Here is a 20,026-nt window from a genome sequence, read left to right as displayed (position 1 = left end):
GAACAAATGGTTTATCGTCATTAATAAACAAAAAGGCAAACCACAGAGTAGAAAAGATATTCGCAGCATGAATAACTGACAGAGGGCTTAGATTTAGAATACAGAAAGAACTCATTAAGAAAAAAAATCAGATAAAAAATGGGCAGAAGATTCCCAAATGAAGACGTCAAAACATAAACGTAATAAAAGGTTTCAGGCTCACTAGTAATCAGGTAAATGCCCAGCACAGGCGTACTTGGAGATACTGTGGGTTTACTTCCAGACCACCACAGTAAAGCAAATATTGCAAAATGGCAAGTCAAGTGAATTTGTTGGTTTCCCAGAGTGTATAAAAGTTATGTTTACACCCTATTATAGTCTATTAAGTGGGCAATACAGTATTTCTGAAAAAACAATGTGCATACCTTAATTAGAAATACTTTATTGCTAAAACATGCTAACCATCCTTTGAGCTTTCAGTGAGTCATAAAGTTTTTGCTGGTGGAGCGTCTGGCCTCCATGTCGATGGTTGCTGACTGATCAAGGGGGTGGCTGCAGAAGGCTGGGGTGGCTATAGCAGGGTCTTAAAAATAAGACAACAGTAACATCTGCTACAATTGACTCTTCTTTTCACAAACGATTTCTCTGTAGTATGCGATGCTGCTTTACCCACAGAAGAACTTCTTTCAGAGTTGGAGTCAGTCCTCTCAAACCTTGCTGCTGCCTCATCAACTGAGTTAACGTGATATTCTAAATCCTTTGTTGTCATTTCAACAGTCTTCACGGCACCTTTACCAGGAATAGATTCCATCTCAAGAAACCGTTTTCTTTGCTCATCCGTAAGAAGCAGTCCCTCACTGTTCAGGTTTTATCGTGAGATTGCAGTAATTCATCACATCTTCAGACTCCACTTTTAAGTCTAGTTCTCAGGCTGTTTCCATCACATCTGTAGGTACATCTTCCACTGAAGTCTTGAACCCCTCAAAGTCATCCATGAGTGTTGGAATCAACTTCTTCCAAATTCCTGTTCGTGTTGATATTTTCACATCTTCCCATGAATCACAGATGTTCTTAATGGCATCTAGAATGGTGAATTCTTTCCAGAAGATTTTCAGTTTACTTTGCCCAGATCCCAGTAGAGGAATCCCTAGCCTTATACAATGTGTTTGTTAAATAATAAGACTTAAAGTCAGAATTAACTCCTTGATCCACGGGCTGCAGAATGGGTGTTGTGTTAGCAGGCACGAAAACAGTATTAATCTCGCTGTACGACTCCATTGCAGCTCTTGGGTGACCAGGTACGTTGTCGGTAAGCAGTACTGTTTTGAATGGCATCTTGTTTTCTAAGCAGTAGGTCTCAACAGTGGGCTTCAGATATTTAGTAAGCCATGTTGTAAGCAGATGTGCTGTCATCCATGCTTTGTTATTCTACTGTTGCAGCACAGGAAGGGTATATTTAGCATCATTCTTAAGGGCCCTAGCAATTTGGGACTGGCAAATAAACATTGGTTTCAACTTAAAGTCACCAGCTGCATTGGCCCCTAACGAGAGTTAGCCTGTCCTTTGAGACTTTGAAGCCAGGCATTGAGTTGGTTCTAGCTAAAAAGTCCTAGGTGGCGTCTTCCTCTACAGGAAGGCTGTCTGGTCCGCATTGAAGATCTGTTGTTCAGGGTAGCCGCCTTTGTGAATTAACCTGCCTAGATCTTCTGGTAACTCGTTACAGCTGCTGCATCAGCTCTTGCTGCTCCACCTTGCACTTGTACGTCCTAGAGACGGCTTCCTCCCTTAAGCCAACCTCGGCTGGCTTCAGACTTCTCTCTGCAGCTTCCTCACCCCTCTCGCCTTCCTAGAGTTGAAGAGAGTTAAGGCCTTGCTCCGGATAAGGCTTTGGTGTCAGGGAAGTTGTGGCTGGTTTGATTTTCTAGCCAGAGCACTAAAACTTTCTCCATGTCAGCAATAATTTCCTTCATGAATTTTCCCTTTTCACTCACATCTTGGCTAACTGATGCAAAGAGGCCTAGCTTTTTGCCCATTTGGGCTTTCAACATGCCTTCCTTACTAAGCTTCATCATTTCTAGTTTTTGAGTGATTTAAAGTGAGAGACTGTGTGACTCTTCCTTTCACGTGAACACTTAGAGGCCCTTGTAGGGTTATTAATTGGCCTGATTGAAATATTGTTGTGCCTCAGGGGATAGGGAGGCCTGAGAGGAGACGGAGAGAGATGGGGGAATGGCTGGTCAATGGAGCAGTCAGAACATACCCAACATGTGTTGATTAAGTTCACCACCTTTTAAGGGCCTGGTTTGTGGCACCCCAACAATTGTAATCGTAACATCAAAAAATCACTAATCACCGATCACCAGAGCAAATGCACTGATGAATGAAAAACTTTGAAATATTGCAAGAATTATCAAAATGTGACACAGAGACCAGAAGTTAGCAAGTGTGAGAAAAATGGTGCCCGTAGACTTGCTGCGTGCAGGGTTGCCATAGACCTTCAACTTCTAACAAACACAGTATCTGTGAAACATAGTACAGAGAAGCATTAAATAATAAGGTATGCCTGCCAGCTGGTATTGGGATACCAAGTTATACTAGATGACCTGGCAAAAACATCTGACAGCACAGTGGTTAGTATCAGTGTAAAGCAAGGAAAAAAATCTCATATTCCAATAGTGGGAGAATAAATTAGTTCAAATACGCATACCCTAAAACTTTGGCTTCTGGATGTATGGCGTGGAGAAGATTATGCTTACGTGTGGCGCGGTGTTCAAGAGCATTGAAAGTTTGAAACAGTCCCCATGCCCTTCATTAGTAGAACGGAGAAATAAATTATGGTTAACTTGTACATTGGAATACTGTATAGTGATGAATATGGGTAGAATTACAACTGCATTTGAAAGCATTAATGGTAAAAAGATAAGGTGAAAGAAAACAGTTGAAATAGAATATATGGCATGTGGTTTCATTTATATAGGTTCAAAACCAGGCACAGTTATGCTGTGTTGTTCAGAGAGGCAAAACCAAGTGGTCAAAAACTAAAGAAGAGTGGATTCTGGGAAGGTGGTGGAATAGGAAACACCAGGAATCTCTCCACACCTAGGCAAAAACTGAACCAGCAGAATGTGTCTGATGTACCTACTGTGTTTTACAAGTCTGCAGTTCCTTGGAAGGCTTGCAAGCTCTAGGGGAGGGCTTGGAAGGTAAATTGCGGTTAATTTCAGTCCATTCCTATCCCCTACCCATCGGCCTCCTGGCAGGCAACTGCACACATGGTTTTGGAGCAACTGGCAGACAGCTTGCGTGACCCGCAGTGGGCACAATGGACCCTGTCTTCTAAATATCATGGATCTGTGTTCTGATCACGGATTGCTGCTTCTGCTCACAGGGCTGCAGATAAAGAGGCAGACAGCCACTGTTGTGGCACCCTCTCCCCTCTAAGTGACTTCCAGGGGACTTTAAGGGCCAGCATCTTTTTTCCTTGCCTTCTGTTTTCTCGTCTTCCCATTTTTGGAGCCAGACATTAAAAAACAGTTACATTTATGAGGAAGATTGGAAAATGACTGCACATTCCAGGAAAAGGTACAGAAAAGTCCTGAGAAGAGCTTGCTTACACTTCAGGCTGATGCTTGACCAGAGACAGTCTATCACAGCCAAAATGAAAGCAATAACCAAAAAAGCCTCAAACTTTGGGAAAGGGAGAGAATCTGATTTCCAGAATTGCCATATCATTAGATTCAAATGTCCAGTTTTTAACAAAAAAATCACAGGGCATTCAACAAAACAGGAAAGTGTAGCTCATTCAAAGGAAATAAAATAACAGTAACTGTCTCTGAAAAAGACCTGACAGCAGATCTGCCAGACAAAGAAAACTAAAGGAAGATGTGGGCAAACTCAGGACTACAATGTGTGAACAAAAATGGAATTAGGAATAAGGAGAGAGAACCTAAAAACAAAAAGGAAATTCTGGAGCTGAAAAGTACAATAACTTGTATTACAAAATGGAAAACTCACTAGAAGGATTCAAATGCAAATGCAGATTTGAGCTGGCTGAAAAAAGAATTGATGAATGTGAAGGTAGGAAAATGGAAATTATAGTCTGAGAAACAGAAGGGACAAAGATTGGAGAAAAGTGAACAGAGCTCAAAGGATCTGTTGGACATCATCAAGCAGACCAATACACATGTGGGAAGTCCTAGAAGGAGGAGAGAGAAATGAGCAGAGAGAATATTTGAATTAATAAGTGCTGAAAACTTTCCAAACTTGATGGAAAACATGGATATAAACATCCCAGAAGCTCGGTGATCTCCAAGTCGGATGAACTCTAAGAGGCCTACACAGAGACTCCGGATAATCAAACTTATAAAAGCCAAAGCCAAAGAATCTTGAAAGCAGGAAGATAGAAATGACTCCTCATAATCAAGGGATCCTCAATAAGGCAGTTAGCAGATTTCTCATCAGAAACGTTGAAAGCCAGAAGGCAGTGGGCCAGTGAATTCAAAGTGGTAAAAAAAAAAAAAATTGTCAATCAAGAATTCTATATCTGGTAAAATCCTCCTTAAAAGTGAGGAATAAATCAAGACATTTCCAGATAAACAGAAGCTGAGGAACTTTGTTTCTGATAGATCTGCTGGCAAGAAATGATCACAGGAGTCCCACAAGGTGGAATGAAAGGACACTAGACAGTAACTTGATGCAGTATGAAGAAATAAAGATCTCATAAAGGTAAATACACGGGCAACTCTAAAAGCTAGTATTATTGTAACGGTGGATGGTGACGTCACTTTTTGTTTTGTACATGAATACATTACTAAAAACAGTGGTCTAAAAGTCATTACTGTTAACTGGTTTGTAATTCCAAAACATATTTTCTGCTTAAGAGACCAATATATTTAGAAGAATTATCATTTCATATTTGAACACTGTGTATTAAGTTATAATTTTGTGATAACAACCAACAGGGGCATAGTGCTATAAAGGAGAAGAGATTATTGTAGTTAGCCTGGTATAAATTCAAGATTTTAAAAAAACTTTTTTTTTTTTTTAATGAAGTAATCTCGATGCCCAACATGAGCCTTGAACTCACTACCACTTGATTTTGATCAAGAGTTGCATGCTCTACTGACTGAGCCATCCATGCACCTCTACACTGGTATAAATTCAAATTCAAGTGTTATAACTTTAGAATGTTAAATGTAATCTCTGTAGTAACAAAAAAAAAAACAGTTATAGAATATAAACACAAGGAAATGAGAAAAAAATTAAGCCTTTCACAACAAAAAGTAACTAAAGTAATGTGGGAAATGAGGGACAAAACTAGAAGACATGGAAAACAACACAATGACAGAAGTTAGTGCTTCCTTATCAGTAATTGCTTCAAATGTAAGTTGATTACTCTCCAGTCAAAGGACAGATTGGCAGAACAGATTAAACAAAATACTTAATCCAGTTATATGCTCTCTGTAAGGGACTAATTTTAGATCTCAGACACAAATACATTGAAAGTGAAAGGATGGATGGAGTGCCCAGGTGGCTCAGGTGGAGCATCCAACTTTGGCTCAAGTCATGATCTCACAGTTTGTAAGTTTAAGCCCCACGTCAGACTCTGTGCTGACAGCTCAGAGCCTGGAGCCTACTTCGGATACTGTATCTCCCTCTCTATCTGCGCCTTCCCTGCCCACAGTCTCTCTCTCTCTCTCTCTCTCTCTCTCTCTCTCTTTCTCGAAAAAAAAAAAAAATACATTAAAAAAGAAAAAAGAAAGTGAAAGGATGGAAAAAAGATACTCCATGCAAATAGTAACCAAAAGGGAGCAGAGGTGGCTATTCTAATATCAGAGAAAATAAACTTTAAATGAAAAAAGTTTACCAAACAGGGGGCACCGGGGGGGCTCAGTTGGTTAAGCAGCTGACTTCAGGTCAGGTCATGAGCTCAGTTTGTGAGTTCAAGCCCTGTGTCGGGCTTTTTGCTGATGGAGCCAGTTTTGGATTCTGTGTCTCCCTCTTTGTCTACCCATCCCCCGCTCACACTCTGTCTCTCCTTCAAGAACAAACAGACATTTTAAAAAATTAAAAAAGAAACAAACAAATAAGGATATTACCCACTAACAAAAGGTTCAGTACAGCAAAAAGATATAACAATTATAAATATCTATATACATAATAACATAGTTAGCAAAATATAGAAAGGAAATAGAGAATTGAAGGGAGAAGTGGCTCCACGTCAGTAGTGGGAGACTTGAGCACTCCACGGTAATGGACACAACAGACAGGAGATAAGGGAATGAAAGATTTCATACAGTACACCACCTAGAGCTAACAGACACACACACAATACAACAGGATCAGCATACACGTGTGTCTTAAGTGCACACGAGTTAATTTTCTGGGGTAGACCCTGTTAGGCCACATATTAAGTCCCAGTAGATTTTAAAAGATAACATACAAAATACCCTCTCTGACCCTTGTGGATAAAGTTAGAAATTAGTAGCAGAACACTAAAAGTGTCACAAATTTGTATCAATTAAAGAACACACACTCAGACAACCAGTGGATAAAGGAAAGCTTCACCAGGGAAATCTAAAAATACAGATGAATGAGAACAAAATCACTCCTTATGGGACATAGCAAAACTGTTGGCTAAGGGGCAGGTTTATAGCTGTAGATACTTTATTTAAAAAATAAGATAGCAAATTAACTAGAAAAAGAAACTAAACCCAAAGCTGTAGAAGGAAGGAAATAATAAAATTTAGAGAAGAGATAAAGGAAATAGAGACTAGAAAAGCAGTAGAGAGGTGATGCTTAGAAAAGGTCACCAAAATTGACAAGCCTTTAGCTCAGTGGACTAAGAAGCAATGAGAGAAGATTCAGATTACAAAAATCACAAGTGAAGTAGATAAATCAGACAAAGTAGACTTCAGAATAAAGACTGTAATAAGAGGTAAAGAAGGGCATTACATGATGACAAAGGGGTCAGTCCAGAAAAAAAAAAAAAGGACAAAACATCTGTAAAAATTATGCCCCCAATATAGAAGCATCTAATTATATAAAGTACATATTAACAAACCTAAAGGGAGAAGTAGACAGCAATATAGTAAGAGTGTGGTAGATCATCTAGACAGAAAAATCAATAAGGAGACATCAACCTTAAACGATATGTTAGACTTAACATCCAAAGCAACAGAATATTCGCTGTCCTCAAGTACACATGGAACATTTTCCAAGACAGATCATATATTAGGCCACAAAATAAGTCTTAATAAATTTAAGAGGCCTGAAATGAAATCAAGCATTTTTTCTATCCACAGTGGTATGAAACTAGAAATTAACTATGTGAAGAAAATGGGAAAATGTAGGGCTATATGAAGATTCAGCAACATGCTACTGAACAACCACTGGGTCAAAGAAGAAAAAAAAAATACCTTGTGGCAAATGGAAATAGAAGTGTAACATATGAAATTTATTGGATACAACAAAAGCAGTTCTTTTCCCAATTCCCATCCCCTGCCCAAATCACCAATCTCTTGGTTCTGAAAACAAAAGCAGCTAGCTCTACAAGGGAAGTACATCATGGGTAAATGCCTACCCCAAGAAATAAAAGTCTCAGACAACTTTACACCTCAAGGAACTAGAAAAAAGAAGAACAAATGAGACCTATTTAGCAGAAGGAAGGAAATAACAGACTAGTACAGAAATAAATGAAATAGAGACTACAGTAACAATAGAAAAGATCATTGAAACTAAGAGTCAGTTCTTTGAAAAGATAACATTGACAAACCTTTAGCTAGATTCACCTAGAAAAAGAGGATTCAAGGAAATGAAAAAAAAAAAGTTAGAAATAGAAGGGACCATGAGAAACTACTACGAACAATTATATGCTAGCAAATTGGGCAATTTAGAAGAAATGGGTATGTTTTGGGAAACATACAACCTACCAAGACTGAATCATGAAATAGAAAACCTAAACAGAACAGTTGCTAGTAAAATGGTTGAATCAGTCATCAACAACCTCCGAACCCTCCAGTACCAGACAGCCTCACTAGTGAATTCTACCAGACTTTGAAAGAAGAATTAATACCAATCCTTCTCAAACTCTTTCAAAAAACATAGAAGAGGTGGGAAACATTAAACATACTTTATGAAGGCAGCACTACCCTGATACCAAAACCAGACAAGAATGCCACAAGAAAATTATAGGCTAATATTCTAGTGGGCATAGATGCAAAAATCTTCAACAAATATCAGTATACTCAGTTCAGCAATACATTATTAAAAGGACCATACACCTTGATGAAGTGGGTCTTATTCCAGAAATGCAAGGTTCGTTCAACATCTGCAAATTAGTCAATGTGATATACCACATTAACCAAATGTAGGATAAAAATTGTATCAGGTCAACGTGTGGAAAAAACATTTGGCAAAATTCGACATCCATTTATAATTCTCAATGAAGCCAGTATAGGGGGAGCATACCTCAACATAATAAAGGCCATATATGACAAGCCCACAGCTAATGTTATACTCAGTAGCAAAAAGCTGAAAGCGTTTCCTATAAGATCACAAACAAGGAAAAGATGCCTACTCTCACCATTTTTATTCAATGTAGTTGGAAGTACTAGCCAGAGCAGTTAGACAAGATAAAGAAATTAGTCATCCAAATTAGAAAGCAAGAAGTAAAACTGTCACCATTTGCAGATGGCTTGATATTGAACATAGAAAACCCTAAAGACTCCCATCAGAAAACTGTTACAATCTTCAAATTTAGTAAAGTTGCAAAATACAAAATCAGTACACGCAAATCTGTTGCATTTCTGTATGTTAGTAATAAACTATCAGAGAAATTAAAACAATCCTACTTACAGTTGCATCAAAATAAGTAAAATATCTAGTAATAAATTTAATCAAAGAGGTGAAAGACCAGTCAGTATACGGAGAATTACAAGACATTAAAGAAAGAAGCTGAAGACATAGATATTCTTTGCCTATGAATTGGAAGAAATCACATTGTTAAAATGTACTACCCAAAATAATATACAGATTCACTGTAACCCCTACCGAAATTATAATGTCATTTTTCAGAGAAGTAGAGCAAACAATCCTAAATTTGTATGGAATCATAAAAGACTTTGAATAGCCAAAGCAGTCTTAAGAAAGAACAAAGCTGGAGGCATCATGCTCCCTGATTTCAAAGTATAGTATGAAGCTACATTAATTAAAACAGTATGATATTTGCATAAAAACAGACATACAGATTAATGGTACAGAAAAGAAAGCCCAGAAATAAACCCATACATACATAGGCAATTAATTTTATCATAAAGGAGTTAAGAGTGTACAAGGGGGAAAGGATAGTCTCTTCAATAAATGGTCTTGAGAAGATTAAACAGCCACAAGTAAAAGAATGAAGCTAGAACACCATCTTACATCATATGCAAAAATTAACTCAAATTGAACTAAAGAATGTAAGGCATGAAACCATAAAATACCTAAGAGAAAGCATAGATGGCAAGCCCCTTGATACAGGTCTGATGCCAAAAGCAAAAGCAGCTAAGGCCAAAAGTGAACAAATAGGAATATCAAACAAAAAATGTGCACAGCAGGGCGCATGGGTGGCTCAGTCAGTTAAGCATCCCAACTTTCAGCTCAGGTCATGATCTCATGGTTCATGGGTTCAAGTCCTGCATCAGGCTCTCTGCAGTCAGCACACCCTGCTTCAGATCCCCTGTACTCCCCCTCTTTGTCCCTCCCTCCCTCCTTCCCTCCCTCTCTCTCTAAAATAAATAAACATTAAAAAAAATCTTTTTAAATAATCTGTACAGGAATGCCTGGGTGGCTCAGTCGACTGGGTGACCAACTTCACTCAGGTCATGATCTCACAGATTGTGAGTTCGAGCTCTGCGTCAGGCTCTGTGCTGACAGCTCAGAGCCTGGAACCTGCTTCAGATTCTGTGTCTCCCTCTCAGCCCTTTCCCCGCTCACATTCTCTCTCCTTCAAAAACAAGTAAACGTTAAAAACGATTCTTTTTAAATAAAAAAAAAAAATCTGTACAGCAAAGGATATCAACAAAATGAAAAGGCATCCTACTGAAGGGGAGAAAATATTTACAAGTCATATATCTCGTAAAGGACTAATGTCCAAAATATATAAAGAACTCCTACAATTCAATATTGAAAATGAACAATCTGATTAAGAAATGGGTAGAAGATCTGAACATACATTTTCCCCGAAGAAGACATACAATTGCCAACAAATAAATGAGTTATTAGGGAAATGCAAATCAGAACCTCACACACATCGACATGTCTCACACCTGTTAGAATGGTTATTATCTAAAAGACTGGAAATAACAAGCACTGGCAAGGATGTGGAAAAACCAGAACCCTTGTGTACTATTGGTGGGACTGTGAATTGGTGCAGCCGATGGAAAACAGTATTGAGGTTCCTCAGAAAATTTATGGTAGAACTTTTGTATGATCTAGTAATTCCACCTGTGGGTATTTATCTGAGGAAAATAAAAACACTAACTCAAAAAGAAATATACATGTTTATTGCAGCATTATTTACAATAGCGAATAATATACAATGGGGAAAAGACAGTATCTTAATTAAGTGGTATTGAGAAAATTGGACAGCCACATGCAAAAAAGTGAAGCTGGATTGGATCACTGTCTCACACCGTAGATAAAAATTAACTCAGAGTGTATCAAAGACTTGAGTGTGGGGCGCCTAGGTGGCTCAGTTGGTTAAGCGTCTGACTTCAGCTTGGGTCACGATCTTGCATTCGTGAATTCCAGCCCGGGGTCGTGAGTTCCAGCCCCACATCGGGCTCTGTGCTGACAGCTCAGAGCCTGGAGCCTGCTTTGGATTCTATGCCTTCCTCTCTCTCTACCCCTCCCCCGCTCACGCTGTCTCTGTCTCTCAAAAAATAAGTGTTAAAAAAAAAAAAAAAAGACTTGAATGTAAGACCTGAAATGGTAAAGCTCCTAGAAGAAAACATAGATGATAATCTCATTGATAAAGGTCTTGGAATGGATAGATTGTGGTGTATACATACAATGGAATACTATTCAGTCATAGAAAATAATGAAATTTTGCCATTTATGATAATATGCATAGACCTTGAGGGTTTTGTCGTATGTGTAATAAGTCAGACAAATAATGAAATGAAACCTAATATATGTATTAGACACAATGGGGCACCTGGGTGGCTCAGTCAGTTAAGTGTCGGACTTCGCCACAGGTCATGATCTCAGGGTTCGTGAATTCAAGCCCCGCATCCAGCTCCATGCTGACAGCTCAGAGCCTGGAGCCTGCTTCAGATTCTGTGTCTCCTTCTCTGTTTGCCTCTCCCCTGCTCGTGCTCTGTCTCTCAAAAATGAATAAACATTAAAAATTTTTTTTTATATTAGACACAAACTCATAGATAGATAGAACAGGTTGGTGGTTGCCAGAGGCAGGAATACAGGATAGGAAAAATGGTGAACTATTTTTGTTTTTAGTTTAAGTAAATTGAGTCTTTAAGAATATGGGCTTAAGTAGACATTTCTCCAAAGAAGATACGCAGATTGCTGATAAGCACATAAGGATGTTCAACGTCACTAATCATTAGGGAAATATAAATTTGAGCTACAGTGAGATCCCGTCTTGCGGCCATCAGGATGGCTGCTATCAAAAAACCCCCAGGGTGCCTGGGTGGTTCAGGTGGTTAAGTGTGGACTCCTGATTTCATCCAACTCTGGAATTTGGCTCCAGAGGTCATGATCTCGTGGTCGTGAGATGGAGCCCCACATTGGGTTCTGTGCTCTCAGCACAGAGCCCACTTGGGCTTCTCTCTCCACCCCTCCCCTGCTCGTGTGCACTACCTCTCTCAATCTCTCTCTCTCTCTCAAAATAATTTTTAAAAAAAGAAAAAAAAAAAAGAACCCAAGACTAGAAAATGCAGATGATGTGGGACATTGGAACCTTTGGCCACTGTCGGTGGTAATATAAAATGGTACAGCTGCTGTGGAAAATAATATGGCAGTTCCTCAAAGAATGAAAAACAAAATTACCGTGTGCCTGGGTGGCTCAGTCTGTTCGGTGTCTGGCTGTTGATTTTGGCTCAGGTCATAATCTCACAGTCCTTAGATTGAGCGTGTCGGGCTCCACACTCAGCGTGGAGCCTGCTTGGGATTAGGGTTCTGTCTCTTTCTCTCCCTCTCTCTCTGCCCTTCCCCCCTCCTTGTTCTACGTACATACATTTATACATACATAAAATTACTGTACTGTGTAATCCAGCAGGTCCACTTCTGCGTTTAGAATCCCAAAGAACTGAGAGCAGGGACTCACATAATTATTAGGACACCTATTTTCATAGCATCATTATTCACCGTGGCCAAAATGTGGAAGCAGCCCAAATGTCCCTCAGCGATTGAAAGAATACACAAAATATGGCATATACACACAGTGGGATATTATTCAGCCTATAAAGTAAGGAAATTTTGTCATATGCTACAAAATGGATGGGCATTGAGGACATTATACTAAGTAAAATAACCCAGCTACAGAAGACAAATAGCATATGATTTTATTTATTTGAGGTCCTTAAGAGTACTCAAAATCATAGAAGCCGAATGTTAGAATGATGGTTGCCCATGGCTGGGGAGGAGAAGGAGGGGTTACTGTTAATGGGTATAGACTTTTAGTCTGGAAGGCTACGCTAATAGAATAGACTGGAGCAAGGACGAAAATCTGTTGGGATGGGTCTGTGTTAAACTGTGTCTTAATTTAGTCAAGAACCTCAGTGGAAAGAAGAGAAAATGTGTTGTTTGTGGATAGGACTACAGCTATATTATTTTCCTATTTACTTGTGTTAGTTGCCATATTTCTAATACCTTGCTGTTATATCTATTTCAGACTTTGGGGTTAGTGCTTTTTTAGCAACTGGTGGTGATATTACCCGAAATAAAGTGAGAAAGACCTTTGTTGGAACTCCTTGCTGGATGGCACCTGAAGTTATGGAACAGGTACTCTTTGTGTTTTGTCTTTTAAAAATGGCTTAGGGTTTTGTTACAGAATGGAAAAAACGGAGTAGTGTTTGCTTCTGTTTGGTATACAGGTTCCCCCACTAAGGCAAAGCAGTTTGTTCCTGTGAAACCTTTGATAAGCTGAAATGGTGCAAAGCGAAGAAGCAGTTACCATTAATTTATCTGGAAAAATTGTTTAGCGTTCCCAGACCTAAGAAATGACCTCTTTTAGGCTTTTCTGAAAGCAGAGAACACATCTTGCTATTGGGTGCACAAAATAAATGGAGATAAAGAGCAGATGTGCACGCACTGGGGAAGGAGCTGGGCGGCACCAGTCTCGCTGCCCTGCGCACTGCCTCCGTGACGGCTGGCTATAGGAGCAAACGCGCGATGCCGTTTTCGCTTTTTGCCTTTTTCACAAAAGTAGAAATCCTCCGGATTTCTTTCAGTAAATAGGCACTACTGTAGGTCTTCCATAGAAGCCAGGTGGCTTAACGGGAACCTTTAAAAAGTAGGGGATACAGGGGCGCTTGGGTGGCTCAGTCGGTTGGGCGTCCGACTTGGGCTCGGGTCATGATCTCGCGGTCCGTGAGTTCAAGCCCCGCGTCGGGCTCTGTGCTGACAGTCAGAGCCTGGAGCCTGATTCGGATTCTGTGTCTCCCTCTCTCTCTCTGCCCCTCCCCTACTCACACCCCTCCCCTGCTCACACTCTGTCTCTGTCTCTCTCAAAAATAAATAAACATTAAAAAAAAAAAAAAAAACAGTAGGGGGTACATGTGCTACACTAACTTTGGGAGATCCGTGTCTCTGTTCCTTGGTTAAGGATCCGTCCACCGTTAACAACAACAGCAAAAAGCCTGTAGATCTTTGTAAATGATATATAAAACTCAGGATTTCTACCACACACAACCTAAGCAATAATATAATGAAGACTGGTTCAACAGTAGTTTCCGCTTTACAAATTAAATGACCTAATCTTTGTACATGTAGTTTCACTGCTCTGGTTTTTGAAGGACTGGTTTTGCCCACAGCTCCATTTCCGTTTGCTCTGAAACAACTACAGTCAGATGTCACTCATCTAGCCACCTTACGGATACCCTGCTATTCTCAAATTATGCTCGTTCCTTATTCCTTGTTTTACTTGTTTGTTGTCCTGTCATTTGAAGCACTTGGATCTTTCCACCTTGATTTACGTCTTCAGCTTCCCTAGTGTAGTTTTCCTCATTCTTCCCCTCCCTGTCAGGCCGTTTCTCTGACTTCTTTTCTGTCGTTCCTTCTATGTCCCAGGACCTTGTTCTCGAATTCTTCTCTCACTAATGTGTCTCATCTCCACTTCCCACCTATTATATCTTCCTTCTTTCCTTCTTTCTTTCTTTCTTTCTTTCTTTCTTTCTTTCTTTCTTTCTTTCCTTCCTTCCTTCCTTCCTTCCTTCCTTCCTTCCTTCCTTCTTTCTTTCTTTCTTTCTTTCTTTCTTTCTTTCTTTCTTCTTTCTTTAACGTTTATTCAGTTTTTGATAGAGACAGAGCGTGACCAGGGGAGGGGCAGAGAGTGAGGGAGACACAGAATCTGAAACAGGCTCCAGGCTCTGCACTGACAGCAGAGAGCCCAACACGGGGCTCAAACTCACCGACCGTGAGACCATGACCTGAGCTGAAGTCGGACGCTTAACCAACTGAGCCAGCCAGGCGCCCTCACCTATTATATTTTCTAAAGTATATCATGCCAGTCTTATTTCCTAAGCCTCTAGGTGGAGGTTTCCAGCTCCCTATAGATGTTTTACCTAAATGTCCTAGAAATACATCAAAGTTGGTATTGTAGAACTGAATTCACTTTCACTCCATTATAATGCCTGTATTCACCCTGTTGGTGAGGGAAGCATTCCCACCCTAGGGTAATGCTGATGCTGAACACACAACACCTGGTTCTGGGCCTGTGAGACCGACAGCAGTCTATTAGTCGCATATACACATAGGTTCGGGGAGGAGGACACTGCATGTCACATGGGGCTGTATTCAGGAAGAGAGTGAATAAACAGTTGCTGTGGGAAACAGGCTTTGTAGTATCGAGAGAGTGAGGTGCTCCTCGGTTTCCTTGTGAGGGTGTGATTGGCTCATATGGTTAACTCTGAGGGCTGGTCGGGGGCTGAAGCCTGCTACTCAAGGCTAAGCAGGAACTTTGCTTGTCCAGGTAATAAGCAAGGTTGTTGGGCTAGGGGACTTTACCCTCGGGAACAGACTGGAGAGGGGAACTTGCACTTGTCTCATTAGAGGCCCACCTCCTTACTGGATGTCAAGGCAGCACATCATATGGAGCCTTAATTCCAGGTCTCAAACCACACCCCACCCTACCCCACCCCCACCAACCTATTTCTTCTCCTGTGTTGCTTAGGATGGACAATGAAAATATTTAATTTTATAATGTGCTCATGCCAGTATAAAAGGAAAGAAATTCGGCAACGTGGTCACATTAAGAACTTTGAAAATATTCACACCCCTTGTATCTTTTTTCATTATAAGTTATGGAACAGGTTAAAATAGTTCCGTAACAGGATAAAACAATACCATAACATAGAAAATTTGGAAAACAGGACTTACCACTACTGCCTAACAATTTTGTTCTAGTTCTTTTCCTAAAAAAACCAAATAGAGGGGCCCCTGGGTGGCTCAGTCAGATAAGTGTCTGATTCGGCTCAGGTTATGATCTTGCGGTTCATGGGTTCAAGCCCTGCATCGGGCTCTGTGCTGACAGCTCAGAACCTAGAGCCCGCTTCAGATTCTGTGTCTCCCTCTCTCTCTCTCTGCCCCTCCCCCACTCACACTTTGTCTCTCTCAAAAATAAACATTAAAAAATGTGTTTTTTTTTAATTTTTTAAAAACATAGTTTATGTGCTTTTATAATAGTATCAAAACTTGTGAAGAATTTTGTATTCTTTTTTCTTTGTAAATGCTTTATCACAAGTGATCTTCCATATTTTCATATAGAATTCATTTACATTGCTTTTAGTTGACTATGTAGCATTTCTTTTAACTGAGTATCCCATACTTAACAATTTCACCATTTCTGGGGAACATTTATTGGGATTGCTTTTTCTTCTTCTGTTACCAAGTATAGTTAGCTTTTGCTTACTCTAGATTACTTTAATGGTTTAAAACTTGGCCCCTGGGTGGCTCAGTTGGTTGGGCGTCCAACTTCAGCTCGGGTCTTGATCTCACGGTTTGTGGGTTCGAGTCCCACGTCGGGCTCTGTGCTGACAGTTTAGAGCCTGGAACCTGCTTCAGATTCTTGTCTCCCTCTCTTTCTGCCCCTCTCCTGCTCGTGCTGTTTCTCTCTCTCAAAAATAAATAAGTATAAAAAATTTTTTTAATTAAAAAAAGCTTATGAACACTTTTGTGGTTCTTGATACATATTAGAAGCTTCTTTTATTTTTTTTTTAATTTTTTTTTTTAACGTTTATTTATTTTTGAGACAGAGATAGAGCGTGAACAGGGGAGGGTCAGAGAGAGGGAGACACAGAATCCAAAACAGGCTCCAGGCTCCGAGCTGTCAGCACAGAGCCCGACGCGGGGCGTGAACTCACGGACCGCAAAATCATGACCTGAGCCGAAGTCGGCCGCCTAACCGACTGAGCCACCCAGGCGCCCCTAGAAGCTTCCTTTTAAAAGTACTTTTAGGGGCACCTGGCTGGCTCAGTCATAAGAGCATATAACACTTGATCTCGGGGTTGTGGGTTCAAGCCCCAGGCTGGGTGTAGAGAGTACTAAAAAGAGAAATAAAATAAAAGTGCTTTTAGGGTGGCAAAAGTAATCATGTACATCTTTATGTTCTTTACAGGTCCGAGGCTATGATTTCAAAGCGGACATCTGGAGTTTCGGGATCACGGCAATTGAACTGGCCACCGGGGCAGCTCCTTATCATAAGTATCCACCAATGAAGGTGAGGTTCACAGTCAACATCCTACCCCAGCCCATGTCCCAGTTTCTTTTCAGAGACTAATCCTAGGAGGGAATGGATGTGAAAAGGATAAGTTTTTATAACTGTAAAGTGGGAAGCTATTTTGAGGACAGAGGAATGGTTTATTTCTCAAAAGGAGGTGGGGGAGGAGATGAGGTTTACTTTTCATCCATTGCCGGCAGTGACTCCAGAATTGTAGCCAAACGCATACATGTTAGCCTGTTTGCTCGGAATGAGAAATACCTCCAGCTTTTAGTAATTCCATTTCAGTAAAATATAAACTGAATCTGAAAAGCAAGTGTTAATTCTAACTACAACCCCTTTTTATTCCCTATTTTATTTTAAAGTAGTGTGGACTTTGTGTTTAGAAAAATGGCCTGTGCTTATGGGGTGCCAGGGTGGCTCAGTCGACTAAGTATCCGACTTCCACTCAGCTCATGATCTTGTAGTTCAGGGGTTTGGGCTCCATGTCAGGCTCTGCACTGACAGCTAGGAGTCTGGACCCTGCTTCGGATTCTCTATCTCCCTCCCTCCCTTTCTCTCTCTGCCCTTCCCCCACTGTTCTCTGTCTCAAAAACAAATGAATAAACTTAAAAGAAAACAAAAGAAAAATGGCTTATGCTTTTATAAAAAAGTCACACAGTCTAGAAAAACACAAATCACCCCCAATCCCACCACATAAATATGACCTTCATTACTTACACCTCAGTGCGTCAAGCTAGTATGTTGCCATGAAAGTCAGAGAAGGAAGAGATTTAGGATGGACAAAATAATCAAAATAGTCAGTTCCTGCAGAGAAGGTGGAAGACTGAGAAGTGAAAAAGGCCGTAGCTCTATTAAGTAGGCAGCAGCAGTGATTTCTGGGACCCAAGTGCCAGAGGAGTTCTGGGAAGAGAAGGCCAGATTACAAGGGGTCATGTTAAAACAGAGCCAGGAATAGGTAAAATCAGCCATGGTTTTACTTGTTATTTTATTTTATTTTATTTTATTTTATTTTATTTTATTTTATTTTATTTTATTATTTTGCTAGGATTCTACTTTATTTATTTATTTATTTATTTATTTATTTATTTATTTATTTATTTTTAAATGTTTGTTTTTGAGAGAGTGCGAGCGAGGAGGGGCAGAGAGAGAGCGACAGAGGATTCCAAGCGGGCTCCACACTGACAGGCTGACAGCAGCGAGCCTGACTCCGGGCTTGAACCCACGAACTGCAAGATCATGACCTGAGCTGAAGTTGGGTGCTCAACCGACTGAGCCACCCAGGCGCCCTGACGTTACATTTTTTTTTCAAGTAGTTTGGCAGTATGAGAATGGGGACAGAGGAGGAGCCTGAGTGGCTCAGTTGGTGAAGTGTCTGACTCTTGATTTCAACTAAGGTCATTATATCGTGGTTCGTGAGTTCAAACCCCACATCAGGCTCTGTGCTGGCAGTGGAGAGCCTGCTTGGGATTCTCTGTCTGTCTGTCTGTCTCTCTCTGCCCTTCCCCTTCTTGCTCTTGAAACAAGAGAGAGAGAGAGAGAGAGAGAGAGAGAGAGAGAGAGAGAAAGAGAGAAAGAGAGAAAGAAAGAAAGAAAGAAAGAAAGAAAGAAAGAAAGAAAGAAAGAAAGAAAGAAAGAAAAAGAGAGGGAGGGAGGGAGGAAGGGAGGAAGGGAGGGAGGGAGGGAGGAAGGGAGGGAGGGAGGGAGGACCTGAAGAAAGGGGTGTTGTGTTTTGTTTTGTTTTTTAATGTTTCTTTATTTTGAGAATGAGAGAGGGTGAGCAGGGGAGGGACAGAGAGGGAACCATGAGATCACGATCTACGCCAGAGTCAGATACTGAACAGACTGAGCCACACAGGCACCCCGTGAAGAAAGGTTTCTAACTAAAGGACATTCATTGCTAATACTGTTGAGCCCTTGCAACAGTTACTGTTAACCTGGGAAGCCAACTGTCTGTAGGATATTGTTTGTGTGCAAAAGGTCTAAATAACAGTGTTCCAAACAACTGGTCTAGATGTGAACTTTCAGAAAATACAGCCTCACGTATTGTGAGGTTGTCTATATTGAAGAATCTTGGCCACAGTACTTTACTGAATCTTCACAAGTTTATATTGTATCGAAAATTCTTCCAGGTTTTAATGCTGACACTACAAAATGATCCTCCTTCTCTGGAAACTGGCGTTCAAGATAAAGAAATGCTGAAAAAATATGGAAAATCATTTAGGAAAATGATTTCATTGTGCCTTCAAAAGGATCCAGAAAAAAGGTAAAATATGAGATAAAGGTTACGTTTGTCTTCATCAAATATGTGAACCATTGTGGGAAGTCTAAATATCACATACCTACATTCATGTGCAGAAAATTATTTCTGCATATTCACATATATTTATTTAAATACAAACTTTAGAAAAAATATACAGAGACTATTACACTAGATTGGAAATGAATTAATTACTTTCTCCCTTCTTTTTAGTATACAGTGTATACTCTGAATAGTTCAGCTATTTCCTGGTTACGTTTTTATAAATCTGTACATTGTGAACGCTCTGTGTTAATAAAATGCCAAGTTAGTGGGAGGACTTGTTTTCAGCTTGTACTTAAAAGTTATGAGCAAACAAGTATCTTAATGCTGTTTACAATTTTAATAACAAAAGAAATACACATAGCCAATGTTATATCTAAGGCCACGTAATCATATATGTATTTCCTTATTGGAAAGATTTTAGTAATCATACCAAAAATTCATAGCCCTTACTTGGTAACACTAGACAGATTGGATGCCAAGTAAGTGAATAAACATGATCATCTAATATGTGTATCTTTATGAATTAAACAGAATCAAATATGTTGGAAGTCACTGAGTACAACCTTTTATCTGTGAGGTTAGCCAGCTACCTAGTCATTGAGGTGGGACTTGAATCCAAAACTTCTGATCCTGAACCAGGGTTCAGTTTGTTCTGTATCTCATTTTTCTGTTTCACATACATATTCCACTCAGTTTTTTAGCACTAAGAATTTTTAAATTTTGATTTCTGTGAAGATCAACAAAAATAAAAGATTTCAATTGAAGTCACGTCTTCAGTATACTTAATGGGGCTTCAGAATTTATTG

The 20,026-nt window shown here is 39.9% G+C and overlaps 1 protein-coding gene across 2 annotated transcripts in view; it reads left to right on the top strand.

Annotated features, from left to right (window-relative positions):
- Positions 1–20,026, top strand: part of OXSR1 (oxidative stress responsive kinase 1) — a 101,844-nt gene that overhangs the window by 55,190 nt on the left and 26,628 nt on the right. For both annotated transcript variants that reach the window (XM_015062770.3, XM_027040691.2), the window contains exons 6-8: positions 12,872–12,981; positions 16,814–16,915; positions 19,048–19,181. In XM_015062770.3, coding sequence (XP_014918256.1) covers positions 12,872–12,981; positions 16,814–16,915; positions 19,048–19,181 — 346 coding nt within the window. The remainder of the gene's footprint in view (positions 1–12,871; positions 12,982–16,813; positions 16,916–19,047; positions 19,182–20,026) is intronic.

The sequence above is a fragment of the Acinonyx jubatus genome, chromosome C2 (assembly GCF_027475565.1).
Source record: "Acinonyx jubatus isolate Ajub_Pintada_27869175 chromosome C2, VMU_Ajub_asm_v1.0, whole genome shotgun sequence".
Classification (NCBI taxonomy): domain Eukaryota; kingdom Metazoa; phylum Chordata; class Mammalia; order Carnivora; family Felidae; genus Acinonyx; species Acinonyx jubatus.
The sequence above is the reverse complement of the archived record's forward strand: the minus strand, read 5'-3'. Positions and strand labels throughout refer to the sequence as shown.